Consider the following 26,947-nt stretch of genomic DNA (forward strand, 5'->3'; position numbering starts at 1 on the left):
AGTGACCGCAGGGGGAGGAGGCAGACTGCTTCTACATTGTGGAATCAGGAGGAGTTAAGATAATGACCAGCGTCGACCCGAGACACTAAAATATGTCCAAAATAAAGTTGCATCTTTTCTGTGAGTTACCTGAAGTGTTCAATTTCACACTAACATTAAATCCAAGTGTTGAACCGTTTACATTTAATAGTCACTTTTTTGTGACAGCCCTGATGACTAGTCAAAGGAAACATGGACAGCCAAGTGTTTATTTATACACAAGACGATAGCATATTTTATTTTACTGGTATTGTGGCTGTTATGACCTAATAAATGTCAGGTGAACAGCGCCACCTTTAATGCTCTTTTGACAGGTCTGCTTGGATTTTCCATTCACACTTCAATTAACGCCTCACGTGTTCAGAAGAAGCTTGTTTTTAATGCCATAGTTTATATGCAAAGCAAACACGTAAAACAAAAATAAATACATCTTAAAAACCTCAACATTTCTGGAGTTTGTTTTATTTGAGTTACAAAATATGAAGTGCCATCAGCAGACTCCACAGGAGAGTTTGACAACCTTCTTGTGTTAAAGTATTTACAACCCAAAAAAAAAAAATCAAGGATACCCATCTGAATGTCCACTCTGCCTTCTGGGGCGTCCCAGAGTTCAAGTCGCGGTCAAGTTGTCCCAAGTTTCATCGTTAAAGTTTAAATATTTAAAATATTTACAATGTCTTTTATTCAAAAAACTCCCAAATTTTACTGTAAGCTTGATCAAATGCGAGAGCAGGTCTAACTGCTTCAGTGTGAGCGGATGAGCGGCGCTGGTGGAATCAAAGGAGCAGCGTGGTCCTCGACGAGATCTCCTCCTCTGAATAAAGAAAGGCTGTGGGTGAGGAAGTACATAATTACCTAAAATTATATGTTGAAATGTCTTCGCCACTCATGCACCGGTTTTCAATGATCCCCCTCATGAAGCATTTAAGATGACGAGCAAAAGACAAGACGAAAGAAAAGGCCACCCAGATAGTCATACTAGTTCAACGTCATGAGGAAAAAGGAACACCAATAAATAGAAGTACAGCAGGAAAATGGTCAAATAAGACTGATTCTGGTTTGGTTCCATCCCAGAGTTCTTTTGAGAAGGACAAAAAAAAACACACCAGAGTGACAAAGGAAAAAGACTGATGGAGAAAAACAAGCCCAAAGACGTTAATCGGGTAAATCCTTAAGGTTCCCATTATGCCGGAGACAAAAACTCATTCTCATATTCCTCTGGATTCCTGAGGATCGTCGACGAGGACATCGATGCGAGGACAGCTCCCGTTCAGTGGAGGTTACAGAGAAGTGATGACAATCATGAGGTGTGGCGAGATGCTCGAGATCATGTTGAGGAGATCCGGTGCAAGCTGGGATAGGTGGCTCTCTGAAAACTCGCACGGTGGAAAAATCTGTACCACGTAAGCAGGCTGGAAAACAGAAAGCATGCCTGAAATCAGTTTTCCATTTTTTAAAATCAATATTTCATTGCATGTGTTCAAACTGATTTTCAATTAATTGTATTCAATTTCTAAATACTGTAGCATAATGGTAATATTAATAATGAATAAGCCCCAATGTCTTGATCAGGGTATCAATGTTAGTCAATTATAAATGCATCATCTGAGCCCAATAAACATTTGAAATTATGTAGGACTTAGAAGTTTAGATCATCACCTTGGACACGTTAGCAGTATCAATAATTACACCTACAGACGCCCATAGTAGCATCATTTCTGTGCAACATGCACTGCTTGAAAGAAAGGCGGATCGCACACCTGTTGCATTTCGTAAAATTAAAAGCCTCCTGCTTTTCAACTGATTCATAATTTAGAATAAAATCTGATGGTACTTTGAAAACATATTGCTTTGCTTGAATGCTTTCTAGTTAACAAGTCTATTCTGTTTAGCTGTGAACGTCATTATTTGTTGTTGTTGACACGAATCAAACCTGGCTGTTTAACACAATAATTTAACAACTGTAAAATCAGACTAGACAAATATTTAAACGTATGAAAATCCTTAATACCAATAACCCCCCCTCCCCATCTCACCTGATTAGAAACTGGGTTGGGGATATTTATGATACCAGCAACCAATTTTGTTTGCAAGTAGTTGATAAAAGCGGCTTTAAGAGCTTGAGTCTGGTTGAGGACATCTTCTTGATCTCGGCCACAAGGAAGAGCAAGGAGAAGACAGAAGTCACTGTCCCCCTAAAAAAGGCAAGAGACAAAAATGTACAGATTCCATGTGATGAGAAATGATTCAATGAGAGAACCCCCCCCCCAAAAAAAGACATACCGTCATTCTTCTGGCAACAGTCTCCAACTGTGAAGCCTCAAGTCTCATTCTCTGGACAATCCTAAGCAAAGTACCTCCTTCTTGTAGAGGCAGTGATCGGATGGCCAAAGCTTTGTTACCGCAGACGAAATGTAGCTGGACTGCAGCAGTGTCATTCTTCAGTGCCAACAACCCTTGCCAAACGATGGGGTATTTCTGCTTAAACGAGACAAATCACAGGATGCATTAAGTCGGACGGACAACCATGGATATAATTTACTTAGATTTGTAAAGTCGGTCTTACCGTAAGCAACTGCACCATATTAACAGGCTGCGCCATTTTGCTATCTTGTTTTGCCTGAAGGTCAGCAGCCTACAAATCCCAAGAAAAAAGCAAATGTGGCATTTTTAATTTCTATGACATTAATACCTAAATCAAAATTTGAATAAATACTGAATTGGCCATTACATTATTGTCTGGCCCATGAATACTACAAACACCTCTTTGCAAAATGTAGAATTAGATAAAGCAATGTTTCCCCTAAAGCTGCGCAGGCCTGGTAAATAGGTGACTAGGACAACTCGTGTCTCCCACAATTGAGCATGAAGGAAGTGACCCACGTGCTCACACATAAACGTGCAGCGTAAAATTGTTGTTTCTAGTGATGCTAGTCTTCTCATAAAATACAAAACAATTGATTTTAAATCTGTAAATGTTTTTCTTTTTAAGTGGACCAACTTGTCAGTTGCTAATAAGACAGATTTATTTTAAGACATGTATTTTAATACCTTAATTATTCTGTGTTAATCCGAATTGTGCAGGTCTGCCAAAACCTGAACATTTTACTGTTGGATGAGGTTATATTTGCGAAGTGGAAATCAATAGTCTGGAATGTTAAGTAAAGTGAACTCACCATGGTTGGTGTGACGCCCAGTGGTGGCTGGCTGAGTCCAACAGGAGACGTTTCAGGTATTTGAGAATGGATGCTCCTTGGGTTAGAGTATATCGCCGAGTATTCCGGGAATGAGCTACTAGATCCTGGTGTTATTAATGGAACTCGCTGCGGAGATGCAATCGCTTGCCCAGACTGTCGGATTCCCATTATTCCATCTTTGGGAACAGGCGAATGTGGCCGCTTTGCCTCCAATGACTTTGGTACATCCTTCTCTGATATACCTTTGGACAAAACATGGGCTCTTGGAGACAGGGACAAGGGTAGACTGGAAGGTGTTGCAGAGGAGGGAAGAGTCTCTTGGATGTGCCCAGAATGAGGGTCTGACGCCAAACGTTCTCCCTGCTGGTGTAGGAGCACACGCATATCTCTTTGGGTCATGTATGTTTCTAATTGAACACTACTACGCAAAGTTCCACGAGGATCCGACTGCATAGTCTCGGATTTTATCTGTGTGGCAGATTGTCTTCCTGGAGCCTGGTGGATGCGTCGGCTTTCTTCTTGCTCCCCCTCATGACTTCTTAACGAGCCAGAGTTCACCTTGAGAACTTTCTCTCTGCCAACAGCCTGGGGTGAGGTGGGTCGTGGCTGAATGGCACCAGACCAATGAGAACTCAGAGGCTCACTATGCATCCCATAACTCATCACCGACAGCGGTGGAGTATTGACGCGAACATCTCCCTGTACGAGATGCCCCATTGGAATGGATTGGGTAACACGGTGAGGAGACATCCGTCCCAAACCTCCAGGCATACTGTGAGGTGGCATGATGACCGACTGTTCTGGATGATGTACTGTAGAAATAAACTGCTGCATGGCAGGAAGGCCAGTGGACAACATTACAGGTATGCCTTTGGGTGACGAGGAGCCAATAGGGGAGGAGACTTTAGTAAACGGAGAGTGAGAATGGCCCGACTTTCGAGGGGATCTCGGTTCCTGCTTGATACCACTAATATGAGAGGCAGCTCGGTCACCAGTTGCTGTGACAAAACCTACATGATAGCCAGGTGGGGAGGGTAAAAGGGGGCTTATGGCAGGACTTATAGCAGAGGTCCATGGTGGTTTGGCTCCATCTGTACTGTGAGAATCTGAACTCTCCATTTTTATCTTTTGATGTTTTATTGGCATGTACTCTTGATGGAAACTCATCACCTGCTGGTTACCCTGTGAGACGCGCTTCACAACTCCTTGAGGTCCAGACTGGTAAGCAGATTCCATCTTTTCTAAAGCAGAGTTTTCTTGCTTAATAGACACATTTGTCTTACAAGGATGTCCATGGTCCGTCTGTGATGAAGGGCCCTTCTGAAGTCCTGAATGAGAATGACCATACATTTCCTGTTTTATCTGGGGCATGGATACCAACTGCTGAGATTCCATCTCACCTGCAGTTGCCTGTGGGATCTGACTTATTTTTGCACTAATTCTTTGCGGCCCCTCTGTTTTCTGGCCCGAGTGGCTTAATACTACCACTCCTTCAGATGTATTTACTCTCAGACCTGGGCAAGATCCTGCAACGGCAGGGCTCTCTACAATGAAACGACCAGCACTCACCCCCTTATCACCAGCCGATGCCCCATGGTATGATCCGGTATCATCTTTACTGGGCCTATGAGATGATTTTGGAAGAGCCATATCGACACAGGGATTGGAAATGTTCATGATTACTTTGTCCTCAGGTTCAGGAGGGTTGCAAACACGACTGATAACAGACGTCGCTGTGGATGCAATAACAGAGATTACAGACTTCGTCTCAGGAGAGGGCAGCGAGGCAGGGGGTCGAACAATTGCTGGGGCTGGGTGAGCTGGCATTCTACCGTCAGGTAATGGTGATTTATTTGGCACAACAGCTGATGGTGCAGTACCTTCAGATGGGTTCTGATCTCTTAGGTTAAGCAGAGTACTAGTAACAGAACTGCTGCCCGGCAGTGGCGAAGACTTATGTTTTACGAGAATCTGCCTCAAGTCACTTATGCCGTGATCATTATCCACGTTTTCGGTGTCTGAAAACAAAGTGTGGATTTCCTTGGGTTGCAATGTTAATGCAGGCGAGGATGACACTCCTGTATCTCTTGAGTGGTGATGCCAATCTGGTGGAGAAGCAGGATTTCTGATTGTTGGATGCGTTTGCTGAATGGATCTGATATTTGGCCTGTTAGCCATTATTGCTGGGGAAGGGGAGATGCACTCAGGTGGGGTCTGTTGAGGCTTTGGACGTACTGGACTCTTACTTTGGGGGTTGACAGATTTAGGATGCTGAATGTGCTCTTCAGAAGATGACACAGACTCTGCATTCACATCAATAACCTTGACGGCTGAAGGTTCAGGGTCCGACTTCCATGTAGTCGGAGTAATAACTGCAGCCGTTGCTGCTGATGGAGCTGGTTCAGAAACGGCCTTTACAATGGAAGCAGTGCTCGTTGTTAAAGGAGCTGTCACTTCCTCACTTACTGAATGCTTTTCTTTTAAATCTTTTCTAGATTGTTTTTGTCCTTTAGAGCGTGATTTAGGTCTTCCCTTGGTGCCCTTTTTAGGCGTGGTGGGAAAGGCGGGCCCCTCCTGTGTAGTAGTTTTATTTATTGCCGATTCCTCATTCTTAGCAGGCGGAATGAAGTCTTGCAGCTCAGGTTCTGAACCTACATCTGCATTTGATGGAGGAGCATGGGTTGACGACATACCTGTAGTTGCTTCCTCAGCAGTTATTGAATCGATGGCAGCCATGAGCTCAGTCTCACTAGCGGGATTAGAAGGCTTTCCTTCCTCTGGGTCACTTTTAACTTCTGTACTGAGAACGGGGGGAATCTTCGGTTCTGCAGGAAAAGATGGGTCTGTGAGTTTAGCAATGTTCTCCACAGCCTGCTCCAATTCCAGCTCCTGTGATATTAAGTCTTTTGGTTTTTCCAGGAGCTCCTTTTTTTCCAAAGTGGCATTTTCCATTTCTTCATTAATAGAGTCTCCTCTGTTAGCATTGGTGCACTTTAACATATGATCACCATGTTCAGGGGGCGCTAACCTTTTTGAAGACTCATCTTGATTACCAAGTTCATCATCACCCAACTGAAGAAGATCTTTCACCTCTGTGACATTCAGTCTAATTTTTAGGTTCTTGAGGACAGGAGATTTTGGTGTCTTCATTAGCTTTTTTCCTCTAAAAGTCCTCTCTTTTTCCAAGGTGGGTTTCTCTTCCAAGACTTGGGAATCCGCTTCTTTCCAATTTGATTTACCCTCACAATTAATTTCACAGAGTCCCCTTTCATGGAAAACTTCTTTATCCCTACCCAATTCTCGTCCTTGTTTGTCTTTTTCCTCTTTCTTTTGGTCAACCTTTACTGATGAATCATCTTTGCATGAACTTGTTGAATCTTGCAAAGCCAAGGAATCTTCATACGTGAAATCCATTTCTCGATCGTCATCCTCAGCCGCCTCAATTTTCTCACCACTCTTTGTTGATCCAGTTCCAAGCACTGTAGACATCTGATGTGTTGAACTCTTTACGGCATATGGGGCGGTTTTCCCTTTTGCTGTTCTTGGAATTCGATCACCACTTTCAGACTCATTTGAATCGGTATCTTTACTGTCCATTTTTGATTTTTCAACTTTAATCCCATCACCTTGTCTGCGAATCTTTGGAGGTCGGCCTCTTTTAGTTGTAGGTGTTGGAATAGGTGGGTCCTGTTCAATATTTTGTTGTGTGACGTCTTTGTCTGTAGCCCTTTTTCGTGCAGAGCGAGGTGACTCTGTAATTTCCTTTCCAGGACGAACAGGCACCTCATCTTCAACTGGGGTGGCATACACAGATTTAACATTTCGTCGCCTTGCTCTGCCTAAGGGAATGCTCTGTTCCAACATATCAGGATCTGAACCATGAATTGGAGATTTTCCTGTGGATTTCAATTCAGCTCTTGGGGATGATCCACGTTTCAGTTTCTCTTTGTCAATGCGTTCACTCTTGCGTGTTGCTTGTTTTTCAGAACCAGAGGATGACCCAACAGTCCCTGGAGAAACTTGAGCAGGGGATTGCTTGCCCTTTTTATTTTTTATTTCTTTGGTTTTTTGCTCTTTTTGTACTGAGACCAATTCATTATTTGTGTCATTATCAGTAGGTCTCTGCACTTTAACTTGAGGCTTCTTTTCTCCCTCTGGGTCTGCAGGTACTTTACGAGTGGAATGAATCTCTTTTTTTCCGATATCCACTTCTTCTGAAAGACTAGGTGGTGTGGGAATAGTAGCTTCAGCCACTTCTGACCGTGTCAGGTCAGGATCTACATCCGCTTCTGAAACTCCCACGAACTCGTCAGGAGAATCACAGCAACTGATTTTCTCTGTACAAAAAGGTTTTGCATCCTCTGTAGCCTCATTAATGTTCACTTCAGATTGAGAATGTTTGCTACTTCCCACAAAGTATCTAGGTTCAGGTGCTACGACTATGGGTGTAGTTTCAGAATCAGATGGCGCGTCAGTTGGCAGGTGATGTGTGGGTTCATTTTCTTTTGTCTCTTCCTTTGGTTCTTCTTTTATAAAAGATAAAGGTGAATATGGATCTGGTGCTGGATTTAATTCAACACATTTCTCTTCAGGCAGAGGAAAGCCACTGACCACTGATTGGGTGATAGAAGTAGGCACGAGTCGAGGTTCAGAAATCAGCTCTTCAGCAGGACTGATGGGTTTAATTTCTGGTACTGCAATTGATTCTGTTGTTTCAGGTGATGGCAAAGTTGCTTGTTCCTGAACAGGATCTTTTTCTAATTTGTTCACATCCATGATCATTGGATCTCCTTTTGCCTCTTGCAGCTGTAGAGTTTTATTCTTCTGTTGTTGCAGTCGTGTAAGTTCCAAAAAACGACTATGGAAAAGGACAACTGGTCCGGAGTCAAGTTCACCATCTATTGTTCCTTGCTGGCCAGGTTGCTGGTTGAGAGTGTGCTCAGGTTCTTCGTGTTTGCGTTCCAAATGTTGAAGTCGCCTGGAGTCCAGCTCAAAGACGGGACTGTGAAGAAAGCGAGAAGCAAACAGTTCCCTACGTTCATGTTCTTCTGGCTTGGGCTCTTCCTTCCTGTCATCAGGTTTGTCCTCAGATCCACTTCGAATTTTCTTCTTTTTCATGTACCAGGAGGGTGTCGGTCGTGGGGTTGACGCTACCTTCTCAGTATCCTTTCTGTTGCGTAAACTTGCAAAGTGAGAATCATAATCTAAAAATGACCAGTTGTCTTCTCTGGAAGATGAAAGAGATTTTGCACGTTCAAGCAGAGCCTTTGTATCAGGTGTGATGGTCTGGTCAAGTGCAAAAGAGTAGAATTTGTTTCTTTCAAGGTGTGCATGTTTGGGGTCTGAAAACCTGTCAACCCTCGGCCTTTCTGCAAAAGACACAGATGTTGAAGGCATAGGAGAGTGGGGTTTGGTCTCTCGGTCCTCTTCAGTGTCAGATCGGACTTCTCCAGGCTCCAAGGCATGCCAAATACCATATTCCAGTCGCTTGAGATTATTGTTTTTACCAACACTTTTAGAAAATTTCACGTCTGGCAAAAGGACTTGTTTAACTCTACTCTCCCATCTCTTTTGCTGTTCTTCTTCCACACCAAGTGAAGGAGTGTTTGGCTTGGTCACCTGTGTGTTTTGTGTCCTTTTGAGTAATAGCTCAAGATCGGCATGAATTTTTTCCTCAGTTTTAACAAATTCTTTATTTGAAGGATCCACAAAGTCTTCCTCTGCATGATGAGAGCCATGCTGATTACCTGGAGAAGCGGTATTGTTTAAGTCAGGATCTTGACTTTTTTGTCTAAAGCTCCTGTAGACACGCTCCCTCTTAATGCCTACATCTAGGTCAAATTGGTCTAGCTTCTTTAGTCTGTGAGAGGGAAAATGATCTGTGACATCCTCTGGTGGTTTACCAACCTCATGCACAAGACTTTTATGTTCCAAGTCCTCAGTTTCACTTCCTTGCGGACTTCCAGCTTTGCCAGGTTTATCAGACTCACGCTGCTGTTGCTGCAACCTTCTATTTTGCTCCATTTGCTTGCGGCAACTCTGGGAGAGGTCAATGTCAACACGGTCCTCCTTGTTCTTGGTACTTTTGTCAGTGTCAGTATTCTGAGTAGCCAACTTTAAAGCAGTATGTTGTTCTTTGATACTATTTTGGTCTGTAATTCCCTCATGTGTGAGCCTGGATGAAGTGTGCACTGGTTGTCGTTTTGTCTCTGGTGGGTCCAAAAATCCTTCCGATTTCTCTCTTTGTCCTCTGAGGTCATCCTGAATGTCCTTCTGAGCACCACTTTTTTCAGTTTTGAGTCTTGAATCTCTCCGTGAGCCTTTGTGTTTGTCACTGTCTACCTCTTTCAAATGTGTGGTACTAGTACCAGAGTCAGACGGCTGAATATACTCTTCCTCATGCCTGCTTCTTTTCTGACGAACAGTCTTTCCACCGGATTCAGCAAAGCGTCTTTTTCTTGCAGCAAGGCGCTCAGAATCCACTGATAAATCTTTTGCATCATCAGATTTCAGATGTTTCTTGAGTCGATTTTTTCCATCCAAGTCTGAATTCTCACCTTTACTAATGTCCGATCTTTCATTTTTTCCAGAGTCATGTTCAGCCTTTGTCAACAGATTTACTGCAAGAGAGTCACCATCCTCTTTACATTTTTGTCTATCATGCGCATCTTGGTCTGATGCCCTTTCTCTTCCTGGGCCACCATCGAAACCAGTCTCCAGCTCCGATTCCAGTGGTGGGTTAGATGGGGATTGCCCTTTTGCTTTTCTGGATTTAATCTTCTCCGTTTTCTCTTTGTCGCTTTTCTCTTTCCGTTTCGCACGCTTGGGTTTCTCAGCAACTGCCACACGATCAGGCTGACTACTCTTCTCACTCCTGTCGCTCTTTGAGGCATGTTCTAACACAGCCTTGTCAGATTTGTCAAAGTGCGGTGGTGACACTGAGCTCGCACTACCACTACGCTCAGAGGACTGACTGTAAACCCGCCGCTCTGAGTCTCTGGGAGCACGCTCAGATGGCGTAGGTGATACGGTAGGAGTAACAGGACGTCTTGGATTAGAAGGGCTCCACCTGCTGCGATCAGCCTCAAAACGCTCTCGCTCTCTTTCACGCTCACGTTGAATGTATGTGTATTTTCGGATGTCTTGTTCAAATGGGTCCCTGAAGTCCCTGAAGTCTCTTGGGTCTTCATGATAGCGTGGGTCAAAATGATCCCCTTGATAGTGTTCAAGTTCAGGAAATCGCTCTCTGCTGCGAGCAGCATATTCTCTCCGAGCATCCTCTGGATAGAGGCCAGGGGTTCGTATGTTCTCGTAGTAAACCCTTTCTGCTGAAAATTCATGGTACGGAGGTCTACGATCGTCTCTGGAGAGAATAAAAAAGATATTAATACTGTAAATCACAAATACCGTAATTCCCGGTGTACAAGCCGCTACTTTTTTCCAATATTTTGAACCTTGCGGTTTATGCAACGACGCGGCAAATTTACGTATATTTTCCCACTTTCGTTACAAGCCGTGTTTCGTCAAAGCCTATTTATTTTCATTACGAAATTAACGCCCGCCCGCCCGGAGGGAAAGCCCCGCTTGCGCGTAGCTGTGGAGATCCGCGAGAAGGGCCCGGCGCGCGTCCAGAGTCGCCGCCGCCGGACCGCCGTACCCGGTCCCCGCCGCCTGTCCGCCATCCGCTACGCGGCGTCGGACGCGCCGCCCCGCGGGGAAGGAACCCGCCCCCTCGACCTCCCGGGCATCCCCACCCCTGCCGCACCACGCTCCCGCGGACGGAGGATGAGGGGCACGGGGGCACCCCGCCAGGCGGGCGCGCGCGCCGCGCAGCCTCCGACGGGCGGAGAGGGGGGGGCGACGGGGCGACTGCTCCCCCAGCCGCGGCTCAAGCCCAGCCCCGCTTCGCACCCCAGCCCGACCGACCCAGCCCCTAGAGCCAATCCTTATCCCGAAGTTACGGATCTGATTTGCCGACTTCCCTTGATCGAACGTGCCAGAGGCTGTTCACCTTGGAGACCTGCTGCGGATATCGTTACGAGCCGTGTTCCGTTAAATATCATTTGTTTCAATGTACCGGTAGACACCTGCAGTTTACGAATATGTGCGGCTTATTTTTGTACAAAATAAATATTTTTTTAAAATTCAGTGGGTGCGGCTTTTTCACAGGTGCGCATAATAGTTCAGCAATTACGGTAGTCATAGAAATTATTCAAGTCATTTGACAAATATGAAACAATTTAAATCTATTTAAATATGAGCAATTTACCGTCGCTCAGGAGGAAGTTCATATAAATCTCTCATGTCTTGACCAGATGTTTGCATCGATCGGTAAAATGCCATCTGACTCTCCTGGCTTGCAAAATCGACCTTTATTTTAAAAAAAAGAAAAAAGTACAACATGTAACTGCAGATATGCCAACATATGAAAATGTTTTTACAAATTACACAAATAATTGTCACCATTTACCTTTATTTTACTGCCACCAAACTTCCAACCTTTGGTCTCCCTGACAGCTGCCTGAGCAAAATCCGTGTTGTTGTACAAGATTAACGCCATTCCCTTCAATCTATCAAACACAACCTAAAAAGGGACGAGATGACACATTTACAATAGAGCACAATATGTCGCTTATTAATCGTCACAAAGTGCCCATGTGCAATAGTCATATTGCTGTCCGTCAGAGTAGGCAAATTAACGCAACGATACTGTGCAGCAAACCTTAGCTACAAAGTCACAAGGCTCATTTTACATTATTCATCTACTAAAAAGTATTTTTGGCATGTTTATTTTAAAAACTACAATTATTAAGCATACAGGTATACCTTTATTAGAAATGGTAATTAGATTTTAATTATGTCTCGCACACAATTCCTAGTTACCTCACCACAATGATGTTGCATTAACTCATTACTTCGTCAGCACACTGCATGTATCCAGTGAAATAAAAAATGTACTCGGCAAGCAATGATGAACGGGCCACATGGTGCTCATTGGGACATGTGCACCTTGATAAGTAAAACAAAAGCGTTTATTCTAAAAGTCAATTTGTCATTTACAATCAGGCGTTATTATAATTGTAAATTAATATTGTTATAACTGCCTTCAAGGCTCGATTTAATTCAGCATGTGAAGACCGAAGCATTATCATTGGAGTTCTATCTTCCTGTTTCATGGGGAAGTGTCAACATATAAAGAATAGAAAAAATAGGACAATAAACAGCAAATAAACAGCAAAACTATGACAGCTTTTTTCCTTCGGAAGCTGGGATAGGATCTAGCAGAAGCGCAAAGCAGATAAGTGGCTGAATACAATTGCAATTTTCTTGTCTACAAGAAAATAGGTAGATTGATGGACAGGTCAAACATCCTCCCGGGACCGCTTAGAAAACGTTAAGGGGGCGCTGTAAATAATGTCCTGTAACCCTAAAACTGCTGCAGTGAAAAGCACATTGCATTAAAATTTCAGGCTGAAAACTCTGCCAATGAAGAAATGAAAATGTAATAACTTACCTTAACTACATGTCCGTAGCGACAGAAATGCCGAGTGAGGTATTGCTCTGTAATACTGGTTGCCAAGCCATCGAGCCAAACACATGTTGTCGGCATACTCTTGCCAAATCCAAGCTTTAAGAAAAATGACAACATGCATATTATAGACGCAGAAAACAAACACAGACGAGTGATGTAACTAATGTTGAATATGAAATACTACCTTGAGTCTGTTGCTCCCCAAATACTCTCCATCCATCTTCTTAATGGCTTTGCAGACACTGGCAATATCAGAATATTGCACAAAGGCATATTGGGGTACTCCATTCACTTTCTTAATGTCTATGTCCTTGTGGTGGAAAAAAAAATACAATTAGAAACAATTATAAAACAATATTTTGCAATTTGCTGTGCAGTCAAATGGTAACGTACAACAATTTCTCCAAAGCGTTGAAAAATATCAAGGAGATGTTGGTAACTGGTCGTCTTCTCAAGGTTGCCTATGAACAGTGTCCTTGTTGCCTTTGGATGGAACTCATCTATCCGCCCGTCCAGAGGCCTGAATTCATTTTCACTCTCCGTTTCTAAGTGAAGAGAATAATTCATTTTCATATTATACACCACGAAAATGGTTCGTTTCATTAAATGATTCAGTTTAAAGTATTCCATCACATTTATCAAGTTCAGTTGATTTGTCATCACTCACCAGGGCCATTCCAGGCAGTGACTTCAATAAGCATTCCGAAGAACAGCTTTCCCTTGGAGACTGTAAGAGCTTTCTCTTGATCCTCCTGCTGTCTGAAGAACACTAAACCATAGCGGTCTTCAGATGCTCCATGGATCTGCACTGAAGTCACTTTCCCATGTTTCTTGAACTCATGGAAAAGTCCATCCTTTAAACTGCTGTCTGTATCAGGAAATAAAAATGGAAATGGAAAAACTCAAAATGAATACAGACCCCAATCATTTTACATTTGTTTTATAAAAGGTTTTAATAACCTACAATGGTAATTTTGAATTCAGCATAATGTTTGTTTTTTATTAGGCAACAAGTACCTGGTAATATACATTATGCTGCGTCATGATACTGTAAATATCTCGGTAGACATCGTGGGTGAGGCCACGGAAAATGTTGTACACTCAATTTGCTCGCTCGCTTTCCGGTTTGTCTTAGAAACACCGCATAAACAGACAAAGTTCATGAAGTCTAACTGTCGCGAATTGCAGAGGGCGTAAGCCGACGACACCCTGTATGATAATTAATATTCCCCACTAAAAACCACTAATAACCATAAAAATAATCAAGTAAATATAACTAGAAAAGTACTCAGAGTGCAGACAATTCCCCTCATAATTAGACTGACAACGTCCACATGGTGATCTGGATCGGCATCAAAAGGTTCTAAATTGTTTTTGGTATATTTATACACCAACCATGAAAAGTAAATGGGAATCAGAGTTATAACAGATTTTTGAATCTGTAAACGGGGGATCACGTCTTGTACACATTTTGAAGCGCCACTGACCGCAATGTTACTAAAATATCCATAATCCAGGATCTCTTCTGGATTATCACCAAAATATAATAATCTGTTCCTGGTAAGATTCCCAACATTTCATCAAGATCCGTCCAGACCTTTTTGAGTTATCTTGCCAATAGACGGATGGACAGACAAACGGCGGCAATAACATAACCTCCGCCTCGGCGGAGGTAATTACTCCAAGACATGAAGTCTAAAAATATTCCAACCATGGAGTAGAACAGACTTCTACAAACAAGCAGTTTCAAAAATGGAAATTTTAACTATTCTCAGATTACTCTAAAATATATATATATATTTTTAAATCAGGTGCACCTTCAACATAATGTGCCTGACAAATATTTATTTGTCTAATCTATGATCTAGATTAGAAATTACAACCACAGGAGTCTAGATATGGAGTACATCATCAATTTTCAACAATGCAATTGGGCAACCATTATTCTTTAATATCACATTCCCACTTTGAGTCACCAGCTCTACTTTACTCGGCTTTTTTAGTTTTCCATGAACTAAAAGCATGTGGGCATTCATCCATTGATATCTGATTACAGACTCTGATTGACTATACTGAGGAGTGTAGACTTTTGTATCAGTTAACTGATACAAAAGTCTACACTCTGACCACAGTGATAATACCACACAAAGTTTAATGAGAAAAATGTTTTTACATGTACAAACTTACCTGTGGAGCGCACGGGCAAGTTATGCACTTTAATTCCAAAGCTTCTGCGTGGCTCCTCAGAGTCCAGCACCATATTGGACTGAATAGGTGCAGCTGAAGACTGAACAGAGCGCGCCTGAGACCCATCACTTGAGCTGCTATTTGAGTCACTGTTGTATTAAAATAAAAAAATAAAAAATTAATCCAGTCATCAAGTGCAGTAAAAATGAATCATTATCACAACTGGACAACTGTCACACCTTCCACTGCCTGTGCTGCTGGTACTGCTGACAGAATCGGAGCTCGAGGATCTGCTTCGAGATCTGGATCGTGGACCTCTTCCAGGGGACAAAGGAACTCTTTTCGGGGAATGAGGAGTTTTGGGGGTTTGCCCTGTGGTCCGTTGTGGGGAAGGGTGTCTTGACTGTGAGGAATGAGATGATCGGCTCCGACTGTGATGGTAAGTTCTATCAACACGACGTCCTCTGTCATCTCTGTATAGATCACGTCTTGTAGAATTAGTAAGAGTGAAGGGATCTCGAATTCTTGAGTCAAAATGTGGGTCTGAAGCCTCAAAGCTTGCCCCAATAGCACTGCTCCCTGGGCCAGCAGCAGCAGCAAACATAGAACGATCTCTGTAATAATCAGCATTGTAGTGCCTCTGTCTGTCGAAAGTGCCACTGCGCTCATGGTGTCCGTAAGGGCTGTGATCATATGCACGTTCACGGCTTTCTGAGCTACTGTAAAATAAAAACAGGATGGAGAGGGAGAAATAATTAATTGGATTCTAAACAAAACAGTTCAAACAAAAACTATTTCGTTTTTGATACTACTTTGACAACAGTGAAAATCCAAATGGCCACTACAGCAAGTGCACAGCCGAAAGACGAAGGTGATTCCAAGTACAACAAGATAATTTAATTTAAACATTTTGAGTTATTTCTTTGATAAAAAAAAATATTGTGCCATTATTTTTATGCTTATTTATTGGTCTGTCTTTGAAAATCTATAATATGCTACATTGAAAAACAAAGATCTTTGGAGTTGCAATTTGTCAACTAAAATGTTCAATGGGCGATTTCATTTTTCAGCTAAATATTTCTTGTAAAAGTATCAATATTTTAACTCAAATATGATTTTGGCACAAAATATGCATTTTAATAAGAACTGAAAAATAAAAATAAGGAAAGTCAACATGGCACAGTGAGATCAACTTATGAAATGCTGTCTACAAATACAGAAATGGATGTCGTTTTGATCCTTCAGATGTCTCAAATATTATTTACTGCTTTTATTTATGTTAATCATGTAAACAAATAACTCAGTAATGTTGAGGTTCTGCCAATAGTCTTCAATTACTGAGCAGTCGTGCTTAATCTTGGTCAAAGAGATGATTTCAGAAGCTGACTGTTAATTACTACTAGGAAAAATGTTACTATCAAACTGTCCAATCTAATCTCATAAGGAGTTTCGTGGTATTGAATGATATATTTCATTACCACGGAGCAAGTGTGTCTGCACATGAATATTTTCTTCCCTCAAATTGTTTGGCTAAAAGCAGTAAAAATCCTAATAATAAATCCTAGTATTACAAAGCATATTTTAAATGTAGAGAAAGAAAATATGCAGAGGGCAGAGAAATACCAACCTTTTGGAAAAGAAGTTACCGAAACTAATCCAAATAAAATCTAGGAGGTCAATGAGAGCCCAAAAGAAAAAGTAAGCAGAAAAATATACGGATCTAATAGGCAAAAACGGTTCTCTTGAATCGGACTGCACGTTATCCTCAAACACAGATGAGCGCCAGGCCAGAAGATTGTCACGTATAATCCACAATTAGGCTACTTATTTCTCTTCACTGGATGGAAAAAGGGGAAAAACACAAAACACTCACAGAAATGGTTCTTTTTATGGATTTCAGGTCATGTGGTTAAAAAAAATTAAGATCATGACAAATAAATATGGATAAATAAGTGATGAAGTTCTGGGTGATTTAGTACATTCCAGGCTGACAACACAAGTAAGACGATGCCAAATGGAAAATACATCCAACTGGATCAGTCTTCTCTTGTTTGGGAAATAGTTATGCTCCAAACAATTATGCTTCATGGGAAAAAGAAAAAAAAGGTATTCCACTGGTGACTGTCAAGTATTTCAATGTCAAACGAGCTTGTAGCCTCACAGACACTAAAATGGCAGCACATAAAATCCTCATGGGCTGAGCATAAATCCATAATCCGTGAATCTTGACACGTGGGAAGGCTTCGTGTTTTTGTAGTAACGTTTCAAGTTACTTTGAAACCATCTATCCAGCCCTCTATTACACACTTCCGTTTTCTCCTCACCGAGGCCTCACACAGCTACATCCACTCTCAAGCAATCCAAACGAACAGCAGCTACACCTATCCATCCACACTAGGGTCCACGTCAGTACATCCAACATTAGGGATCGGTCTTGTGTACATCCCAACTATGTGGTCTTGATAAATCTTCATGGCCATCGATCCGAAACAAGAATAGCTCCACACACTTTGTTAGGTGGTTGTTTAGATCCTTGGTGGTCCTGCAAAATCTTCTTGATAAAGCTTCCATATTTGTGACGAAACACAATAATATATAGTTAATCTCATTCTAAATTGATGGAGACTGCCTCATGTGCATTAATATCAGGTTATTATTCTTTTTAAGAGAAAAAATATTTTTTTCCCCATTTTCTTCAGCAAAACTTTATTCCAGAACAGGGTGTATCCACAGATGTTCAAGAAAAGTGTCGACCACCCATCAGCTGTGGTTAGGAGTAAAAAAAACAAACAAAAAACTGACAACCCAAGAAGTGAGATCCTTATAATAACTTATTGCCTAAATAGATTCTTCTTTTAAAAAAAAAAAGTAAATCCTTGATAGTATTTACTTCCACCATAATCAGGATTTATTTCCAGTGTCAAGCAATTCCATGTAAAAAGATAAAAGGATAGATCCGTTATTTAGGAGGGAAAAAATGTTTGAAAAAATATCCATAAGTTCCTTATGGCAATTCCCCACAAAATGAAATAAATCCAAAAATCACCAGGATACTCCTTGTAGATGTAAATTCCAAAACAGATGACAAACTTCAATTATATAGTTACCTTAACAAATGATAATGAGTAGTATATTTATTTAGATCCCTTTGGAAAGGTGAGTCAATTATGATGAAGAGTGGAACAATCCCTAATCACCTTACCGATAGTTAAAGACCCGTGACGGACATCTCTCACAAATAACGCGTCCTATGCGTTTAGGTTTTACACCTATCCAATATCTAGATTCCCCTGGATTTTGACAGGAGGCCGTGTCCACTTACCCATCTAGTCTCCGTTCATATCGCCCTTCTCTGGTGTGCAGGGACACAGGTGGGCCAAACACTGGACCAACCGTTGCCCTAGAGAATCCCGTAACATCTCGACTGCTTGAGGGCGAGCTGTCTTCAAGGCCCCGAACGGCACTCGGCACCGACCCGGGTTCATTGTAGTCAGTCCGAAGATCCCTGTCTCCCATCGTGTTGACGGCATTGTGAGCCTTCTGTGCACTTTTAATATCCACAAAATCCACAAAGGCTGCAACACCACCCTCTGATCCTCTCTTCCGCAGCACTTTAACGCTTTCCACTCGCCCATACCTGAAAGAGGATTTCAATGAAAACAAAAACCAAATTATACACACATCAGCTAAACATAGGATAAGCGCCTCCGGATCAAAGAGGTGCTGATACTACATATAAGCGAAAACTGATAATTCACCTTCAGTAATAAACCAAAGGAAGGTTCCATTAATGTGTCCTTATCATGCGCCACATAGAAACTGTTTGACAGTGCAGAAAATGTCCATTATCAAAGAAAGATTATGACTTTAGTTTAAAATTATTGTCGAACGTGTAAATTGTATGAAAACACAAATTCAGGACAGAACAATTTACATATGGCAGCGTTTAGCGACTAGAGCTCCATATCGTCGCCCACACAACGCCCACACTAGCCCACTAGCAAGAGGCTACGTCAATATCTCACGAATTGTGACAACAGTGTTTCCTGAATTTGTGTGAAATGAATGCTAAAAGTTTCATGGCGTCGTTCGCTTGAACACTTCTATGAATAGTGGAAAGCATACAGAGTTTATGATGCTAGTTTTCTTGATGTAGGAGGAAAGCTCGCCATGGGATTACAGATTACAGATTTTGTGACGTGGTTTAACAAAAAAGAAACAACACATATCTCAGCAGAGTCCGCGTATGGTGGAGGATAGCGGCTTTAAGCGAGCCAATAGCTTGCTAACTTTGGATTTTCACCTCACTGGAGGAACCGATTGTACGTTTGGATGCCGACTAAAACATATATAAACAATACTTTAACATCACTGTTGAAGAGGACAAAAGACACGCGTCAGACGTCTCCAATGGCCGCAGCACCACAAGTAATCTGCTATTTGACCTACTAGCAAGCTAACGCTAGCTGCTGTTAGCTTGTGCCGATTATGAAAACGTCTCGACTTCCCACAAAATGGTTGGTTGGATGGGTGGGTGGCTAGCAGGCCTTGCTATTTGTCGCTCGGCAGCAGTAAAAGTTAACTAAATAATTGCAATAAAATAATCACAAATGCTGCGGTTATATTAACAGCATCCTGATTAAAAACTCGCAGCGTATTGCAACCCAGCACCGCTGGCGCAGCCGAAGCCTTACGTCTGGTAAAACTTACAAAATGCTAACTTTAGCCGTGTTAGCTAATCGCAAACTACCTAGCTAAACAAGCTAACGTTAGCGCAGCGCATAGGGCGCGCTGCGTCGCCAACAGTGTCCGTCTTGCGTAACCTACCGCTTGAAATGTTCCACGATTTTCTCCTCTCGAACATGTTCGGGTAAATTTCCCACCCAAAGGTGTCTGGTCTCCCGAACCATTTTGCGCTATTCGTCCCCCCTGCACACACATATGATCCCGCACGTTTCTAATCCCCGCCGGTCGGAGGTCCGCCTGAACAAAATGAACGACAGCGGATTCCGTGAATAATCCGGGCCTGGCAGGCTGCTTGCTGCCCGATTAGTTTGAGGCGCTTGCGTTCTCGATCCACGCACATGAATGCGCGCGTCCCTCGCTCTTTGGAGTCTCGGCGGGTGCGTCACGCCCGCGGGCTTGGTGTGGTGCGCGTGCACGATGACTTCTGAAATGTGTTTTTATTTTGCATGGAAGCAAATCTTAAATTTGGATTACATATTTTCTTCCATAGCTTTTCGGAATCTGGCAACCGGCTCGCTGATGCGTTACCGCCGCGCTCTGCCCCGGAGTGCGGATCTGGATTTAGATAGAATGATCTAAACCTTTAATCAATATTATGCTTTACGTTAATGTCCAATCCAACTAGTGACTAATTCATCGTATTCTATATACCTGTATCCCCTGCACGCACTGACTAACGCACTAAACCCTTTTTTGTTAATTCCCTTAATGTATTCCTTCTCGTTCTACATCCAGTAGATCCTTAATTGAACTGTTTTCTTGTCTGTTTTGTTTAGTGCACATTGTCCAACCACAACCTATTGTTTCCTCTCTCCTTTATCAATATCTAAGCTGTAGCTTTGAGACTTTGATGAAGATAGTGGCTTCTATAGATAGTAACACTATACTTACACTATACTTACAAACACACACATTTAATAACCATTTGCAATTTAAAAACCACCATTGTAAAATTTCTCTAACAAATTAAAAGACGAAAAAAACTCAAAATATTTTTCAAATATGTTTTTTAATAAATGCTTTTTAAAAAGTAATTCCACAAACAAGTAGCTTCGGATACAGAACATAAATTAAACAAAAATATTCAGAAGAAATATTGATAAGACTTTAATATCGGAATGTAAATTTAGTTTGAAGCTGTTGAAGCAAATGAATTTGGTAATGTAATTACACACATTAGAAACACCTTCAATTTTTGTTTCATAATAAACATTATTTTGTAATAATTTCACATGTTTGTATCCAATATTAGTTATTATTTGTATATTATATGTATTTCGCAGCATGCATTTTTCATCCTGTCAGTAAAGATTTAGTGACGGAGCAAGTCACAGTTGTCTTTACACATGAAAAAAAATCATTTGAACTAGTTGATTTGCTTAATTTATTTATTTTAACATTTGTGTGATTCTTACAAATGTGCCACAGAGCCTACATTCAGATGAAATATATTATAGTTTTATATAACTGTTTTCTCTGTACCGGTAGTTGCTTTCTGGATAAAAAGTTCACATGATAGAAAGAGATGTGGGCTGAGATAAATTGAAATTCAAAGGATATTGTTGTACACTTTTTGAAAAGTATGTTGCATAAATATATTTGGTGCAGTTAGAGTTTATTATGTGCAAAATGATCAAGTACAAAAGCAGAATAGGAGGACCCTTAGAGAGAATGATATAGCGTGAGAAATTCTCACCTTTCCTCATTGTTCTATTGACAACACGCATGACATTTTTACTCCAAGGTCTTAAATGCACACGCAAAGCCTCCTAATGTCTGTGAAGCTGGACTCCGTTTTGGTCAGTTGCAGTTTAACTCAGGTTATGAAGCCAGTGTTAGTGCTGTCCTGAAACATGGCTCATATGGCAAGGCTTGCAAAGCATCTTTCCATCCAAAGGGTAGCAGCCCTTCTCATTTGGTTCAGGGGAGAGCTGGATGAGACAAACCTGTGGAAAATATCAATCACTCATTGATTAGTGGTGACTAACGTGTAGTTGTGTGTTTGCATACTTTTCACAGTGTCCATACAGGACACTGCGCTTGCAGAGCACCTACCTCACATCTGTAGCAGTTCTCATGGTAGGAGTGCCCCAGGCATTCTACATTATAGCTGTCAGTCCCATCTTCTTTTGGAATGATGAGCTGTTTGCAGGCGTTGCACTTCGGAGCATACTTCCTTTAAAAAACAAAACATTTTAGGTAAGAAATATGGGACAAGGTAATAAGACAAAGTTTGGCTGCAATTTTTAGACACACAGTCTATTTAGGTTGCTATAGAAGACAATAGGGAGACACTTAGTAAACTGGAATGAAAAGCATTATTAGAAGGGAAAATATAATTTTAACGTAGGTGGGCTGTATGAAATACATATATATATATATATATATATATATATATATATTTACATTAATCAACATTTTTGAATCTCATACCTGTAATAGTCCTGGAGGCAATAAACTTCTCCAACTTCTCCTTGAGCGAAACGTTGTTCTCCAATTTGCTGTTGGCACGTTGCACAGGTGAAACAGGAAAGGTGATATGCTCTCTCCAGTGCACGGATCACATGATCTGTGATGGCCTCCCCACATGCCCAGCAAAGTTCCAGGCTGGCCTAAGAGATGGGGATGCCACGGTCAATGGTGACATGCGTTTGTACGTGCAGCCTACATTCTGCCACATTAATATCTCATCTGTATAACAGCTGCAGTCCGCTGGCCATATTTAATGATATGCAGCTAAAACTATTTTTTGAGTAAGCTACTGGTTATTGTACATTTTTGTGAAGAATAAATATAAGCTGACAGGAAAGTAAGACTGGAAAATGATTTTTTCCATCCTCCTTATTCTGCATTTATCTTTTACATCCCACAATCTGTGGGTGCCACTAGAGTCTAGACTTACACAATGCAATGATGACCTTCACGCTAACAACAGTTAGCACAGTCTTAAAGTCAGTGGATGAAGTTCAAGTCTGACAGTTTATTTTCATGCTCTTGTAAAAGCAAAGTAGACGTACCAAATATGAGAAAAATCCCAACTGATGTGAATGTGAGGGGAAAAAATCTTTACTGCAGTCTTTGGAAAGCAGAATAAGTAAAGCGTGCATGATTTTCAATAAAGTGGCATGAAAAATCTTTATAGAGATTTGTCTTAACATTTTGCAGCTTCGATAGTAGAAGCTGCACCGACTTTACCTGGTAGCAGTCTGTGCACAACGGGATGCCGGCTTTGTTGTAGTACTCTTTACCAGCCAGGGGAATATGACAAGATCTGCACTGGAAGCAACCATCATGGTATATTCTGTTCAGCGCTTCGATTGCAGGCTGCGAGAGAGCCACGGGTTTTCGACAGAAGCCGCACACATCTGCACGGCGCACAAACACGCATTCCAAAGCAGAATAAGAGCATATGTGTATTGTTAAAAGGGCCTGTGTTTGAAGATCAGTGGTAAAAATGGAAATTGAGATCATGTTACCTTTATTCTCTCTGCTCGTGTCTTGGCCATTTTGATGCATCTCAGAGGATTCATCTTGTTTTAACCCACTAGATGGTGTGCTTGTTTCTTCCTTAAATATACAGCACATGTTAAAGAACTTTAACCTGCCATGAGTCATGCTTAGAAGTAGGAATAGAGTGGATTCGCTTCCCACTTCACTGTGGGAAAAAATGCTTGTCTGCTCGATAGATTTATCAAGGACAGTGCAGATCAAGTGTTTAAACAGGAAATGACAGTTGTAAACATGAACATGTAAGTAATGCAAAGGGTGCCGATGTCAGCGGGCATACCTCTGTGTTGTAAACCGGCTGTTGGGCTGGAGTCGGAGGGTGGTAGTGAGCTGTTTGTGCAGAGGGAGGTGGAGGAAGAGCGGGTTCTTCAGAGAATGATAGTCCCAGGGATGAAGGCAGTACAGCAGATGGAGGAGGAGGAGGAGGAGGAGGAAGAGATAATACCTCTGTTCTGTTCTCTGTGCAAGAAAAGCACACTGCATGTCATTTGATATCTAATGAAATAAAAATGAAAGACTATTTGTTGCTTTCCCCTATGCTTTCAATTTTCAATAAAAACTGACATTTATGGCATTAATATGAAAACTATTAAAATATATACAAAGACCCGTGGCTGTATATTCAGATGTATACAGAAACTCAGCAAAGACTCGGAGAGAAAATATAGAATATTGATCATGAAATAAAATAAGATGAACTCCTCCTGACTTCACAAAATCTGAATAGCAATGCAGCAGAAGCAGCAACATGCTCATTTAATGCCACAAATTGTTTGTACTTGTCAAAACCTGGCACCTCCATTACCCACAATGCAACTGGCCAACTGCGAGACCAAGCTGTGTCTGGGGTGTGTTACGCTGGCAGGAGAGACGAGTAGTGGGCTACAGAGTTCTGGTGAGCCCTGCTCAACAGAACATGCTGTAGACCGGCCCAAGACACTTTGAAGAGTTTCATTGATGGAGTTCATTTACATAATACCAGAGGTGTTGTAATAAAAGTCAGGAAAGAAACACAATTCATTTTAACCTGCGCAGTATTTGATGTGTGGTTTGGGTATTCCACCACCTTCTGGTTTAAAAGAGCACTTCTAAAATACACGATAAAGGCCCCCAGCAGAATCAGCTGAATGTGGGGCCAACTTCTTAACACATTTCAGGTTCTACATGTTTTATTCAGTGCACTACTTTGAATCTATAAGACACAAGTTTTCTCAGTGATACCTGGAGGAATGGTGTCATCTTCTTGCAGCTTTCCTCCGCTGAGCCCCGGCCGGGTGGCCCTGGGGTTCTGAGGGTCTGAACCTCGGGTTGCAGCTCCCGTCTGAGTCTTGCCATTGCGGTTGAGCCCACCGTAAGGTTCAGCCTGTAAGTGGCCCTCTTTCTTGTGCCTGATGGAGGGGATGCTGTCAGTCGGGCTGACTCGCACAGAGGCATGCTGCTTGTCTCTGCTGTGAGTTTGGAGCGCTGGCTGCTGCTGCTGGGTCACAGTCCCTCGCTGAGGAGAGGCCAGAGTGATGAAGAAAGAAGATACCACTCTTTTTGGTGGAGCCGCAGTTGCCATAACTGTATAAAAGCCACATACAGGAGGACAAAATAATTCACAAGTATACAAAAGTTGTTTGTACAGTTAAAAGTACAACCCTAGAACTGAATTGCTCAACACCAAGAACAATAGAATATAAAAATAAAACACACATAAAATGATCACATCTTTTTTTTTTTTTTCTATTCATCCACTCACATCTCTCATTACCCCTAAAGAATAGTTCATAAGGCACGAAGCACAAATCTGAATCCTCTGTTTCCGCTGCCGTTACGTACCTGGGAGAAGCTGAGGCCTGCAGATGACTGTCTTTTCGTCTTTGTACTTCCCTGTTCTATATCTCAAACCTCTGGTTTGCTTTCCCCTCCTGTAAGCTGCCAGCGAGAGAAGGCTTGACTCCGGTAGAGTCCAACTATCAGCAGAAGGCCACTCCTTTTCCTTCTGCACCTCCCTCCCCAGCTCTCTCATCTGCCGACCCCTCCTCCCTCTCTGGCTGAACGACAATACCACATCCCTCCCAACCGTAAAAGGTGCGCAATTAATCTCTAACAATGTGCAACAAAAAGAAAACATGACACATTCACCCAGTATGAAAACTTGGCAGGCATACACACGCACACACTCACACACACACACACACACAGGCCTGCATGTACATTGACACAAAGGCAGGCTGAGGTTGGGCAATCTAACTAACAGCCAGCGAGACACCTACAGATCAAATATAAAGTATCGCAGTAGTTTTTTTTTTACCCTTGAACAGACAAGCAGAGACACAGAGCCACCTCCCACTCCTTTATCTTATTTGCATGCCTGCAGGATGTGACTGTACCTGCCTTTTCCAGCAGCTCTCTATCTGTAACTGTTCCCTTCTCTCTCCTGTGCAGCTCTGCCTCATTGTTCTACTTTATTTCCCCTTCCTGCCTCTTGAGTCTGCCTTCTTTTTTCTTCTCCCTTTTTCCTTCTTCCCTTCCCCCCACTTAAATTATATCACTTTAGCCTTGACTCATTATCAGTGTCACAAGCATTGTTTCCATTTGTGCCTGACCGGCATCTGGCAATATTGTGGCCGACTTTGCCGGACTCCTCCGATGGAGCTGTCCCGCTCAGAGCAAATGCAAAAGGATCAGCAGCGTTACAGTGCAATGAATCAGGGCATTGTGCAAGAGGAGATATTGGTGTATTAGGAGAGCAGGGGGGGGGGGGGGGATGTCTGAGAAAGCCATGAAAAAGCTGCTTTGTTATGTTTGGTGCTCTCCACCAAAGCAACACCAGATCATCTGATCAGCACGAACCCTGTGGTTAGTTTCCAAAGCCAAAGCTAGAGAGGGGTTTTTTACTCCCATAAGAGTCAAAAGCATGAAACTTGAAGGTTAAATGAAACTTTCCTGATAAATGTGGGTCAGTTGGAAAGAAAGGTGAGGCAGGAATGTGTGTGAGAGCGGGTGAACAGGAGACGGAGATGAGGAGAGTGATGGGGGTCTCTGTTGTTCCAACTCTGTGGAAAGGAATGCTGCAGTGAAGTCACGGTTGCAGGAGGGAGCATGCCTACTGATGACACAATCCCCAGGCCTCCACGCTCCGCCCACCAGCAGCCAGAAGCCCCATTGAACCCTCTGAATTCTTACTTTTACTGTAATCCGTGGCAGCAATGAAAAAGAATTAAGAGAAATGAAGAAGAAGAAGAAGAAGAAACAACGTGACAATTGCATTGTTCAGAAACACAACTGAAGCTGACCTCCAAATTGTGAACATCTGCAGGAGAGGAAAATCCTCTCCCTTGGGAGAGATGCTGTTGCTCTGCCCCAGTGTTCCCCAAGAGACAGTACAGCTAGTAAAGCAAAAGAAGGGGCCTGTTTTCAACAGTAAATAGTGAGAAGCCTGGGATGCGATTTAAAATGGTGGAACATTGGAATAGTTGTCCTGATTTCTAGTCAGTAGTAAAGGTAAAAAATAGTAAACAAAAAAAAAAGGCTGGGTCCAACATTTCCAACAAGTCAACTCCTGTTGTGTATTTCCACAAGAAACACACACATTCTAAATGTTTTCTTTCTTTCAGGCTTTCTGCACAATATGTAAGTCTCCAAGAATATAATGGAATAAACAGAATAGAATAGAATAGAATAGAATAACTCTCCTACTGAAGCTCAAGTCAGTGATTTTAAAGATGCACTTCTGTGTTCGTCCACAAATTGG

At 42.1% G+C, this 26,947-nt stretch overlaps 2 protein-coding genes across 2 annotated transcripts; both read right to left on the reverse strand.

Annotated features, from left to right (window-relative positions):
* Window positions 1-481: 481 nt before the first annotated feature.
* si:ch1073-335m2.2 (msx2-interacting protein) lies at window positions 482-19,865 on the reverse strand. The gene is made up of 17 exons (XM_068742257.1): window positions 19,783-19,865; window positions 18,278-18,592; window positions 15,195-15,674; window positions 14,956-15,104; window positions 13,436-13,636; window positions 13,162-13,313; window positions 12,953-13,078; window positions 12,751-12,864; window positions 11,707-11,820; window positions 11,506-11,606; window positions 6,321-10,599; window positions 4,817-6,242; window positions 3,216-4,762; window positions 2,606-2,674; window positions 2,323-2,517; window positions 2,076-2,234; window positions 482-1,451 (listed from the first exon to the last, which is right to left on the reverse strand). The coding sequence occupies exons 1-17, from the start codon at window positions 19,863-19,865 to the stop codon at window positions 1,320-1,322; spliced, it is 9,642 nt and encodes a 3,213-aa protein (XP_068598358.1). The 3' UTR covers window positions 482-1,319.
* A 1,002-nt stretch (window positions 19,866-20,867) lies between these two features.
* Window positions 20,868-25,105, reverse strand: fblim1 (filamin binding LIM protein 1). Its single transcript, XM_068742821.1, has 8 exons — window positions 25,030-25,105; window positions 24,430-24,771; window positions 23,489-23,667; window positions 23,178-23,268; window positions 22,897-23,066; window positions 22,135-22,313; window positions 21,757-21,877; window positions 20,868-21,647 (listed from the first exon to the last, which is right to left on the reverse strand). Exons 2-8 carry the CDS (start codon window positions 24,767-24,769, stop codon window positions 21,537-21,539), a joined length of 1,191 nt encoding a protein of 396 aa, XP_068598922.1. The 5' UTR covers window positions 24,770-24,771; window positions 25,030-25,105; the 3' UTR covers window positions 20,868-21,536.
* Between the last annotated feature and the right edge of the window lie 1,842 nt (window positions 25,106-26,947).

Source organism: Brachionichthys hirsutus, chromosome 8 (genome assembly GCF_040956055.1).
Source record: "Brachionichthys hirsutus isolate HB-005 chromosome 8, CSIRO-AGI_Bhir_v1, whole genome shotgun sequence".
NCBI classification, from domain to species: domain Eukaryota; kingdom Metazoa; phylum Chordata; class Actinopteri; order Lophiiformes; family Brachionichthyidae; genus Brachionichthys; species Brachionichthys hirsutus.

Bases quoted from the DNA above. Each gene is read 5' to 3' on its own strand.
- si:ch1073-335m2.2 (XM_068742257.1), bottom strand. From the start codon at position 19,865: ATGGTTCGGGAGACCAGACACCTTTGGGTGGGAAATTTACCCGAACAT. The intron at 13,314-13,435 runs GTGAGTGATGAC...CTCTTCACTTAG, and splicing joins CACTGCCTGGAATGGCCCTG to AAACGGAGAGTGAAAATGAA. The intron at 2,518-2,605 runs GTAAGACCGACT...TCGTTTAAGCAG, and splicing joins ATATGGTGCAGTTGCTTACG to AAATACCCCATCGTTTGGCA.
- fblim1 (XM_068742821.1), bottom strand. From the start codon at position 24,769: ATGGCAACTGCGGCTCCACCAAAAAGAGTGGTATCTTCTTTCTTCATC. The intron at 23,269-23,488 runs GTATGCCCGCTG...TGTATATTTAAG, and splicing joins AGCCGGTTTACAACACAGAG to GAAGAAACAAGCACACCATC. The intron at 22,314-22,896 runs GTAAAGTCGGTG...CCCATCTCTTAG, and splicing joins TGTGCACAGACTGCTACCAG to GCCAGCCTGGAACTTTGCTG.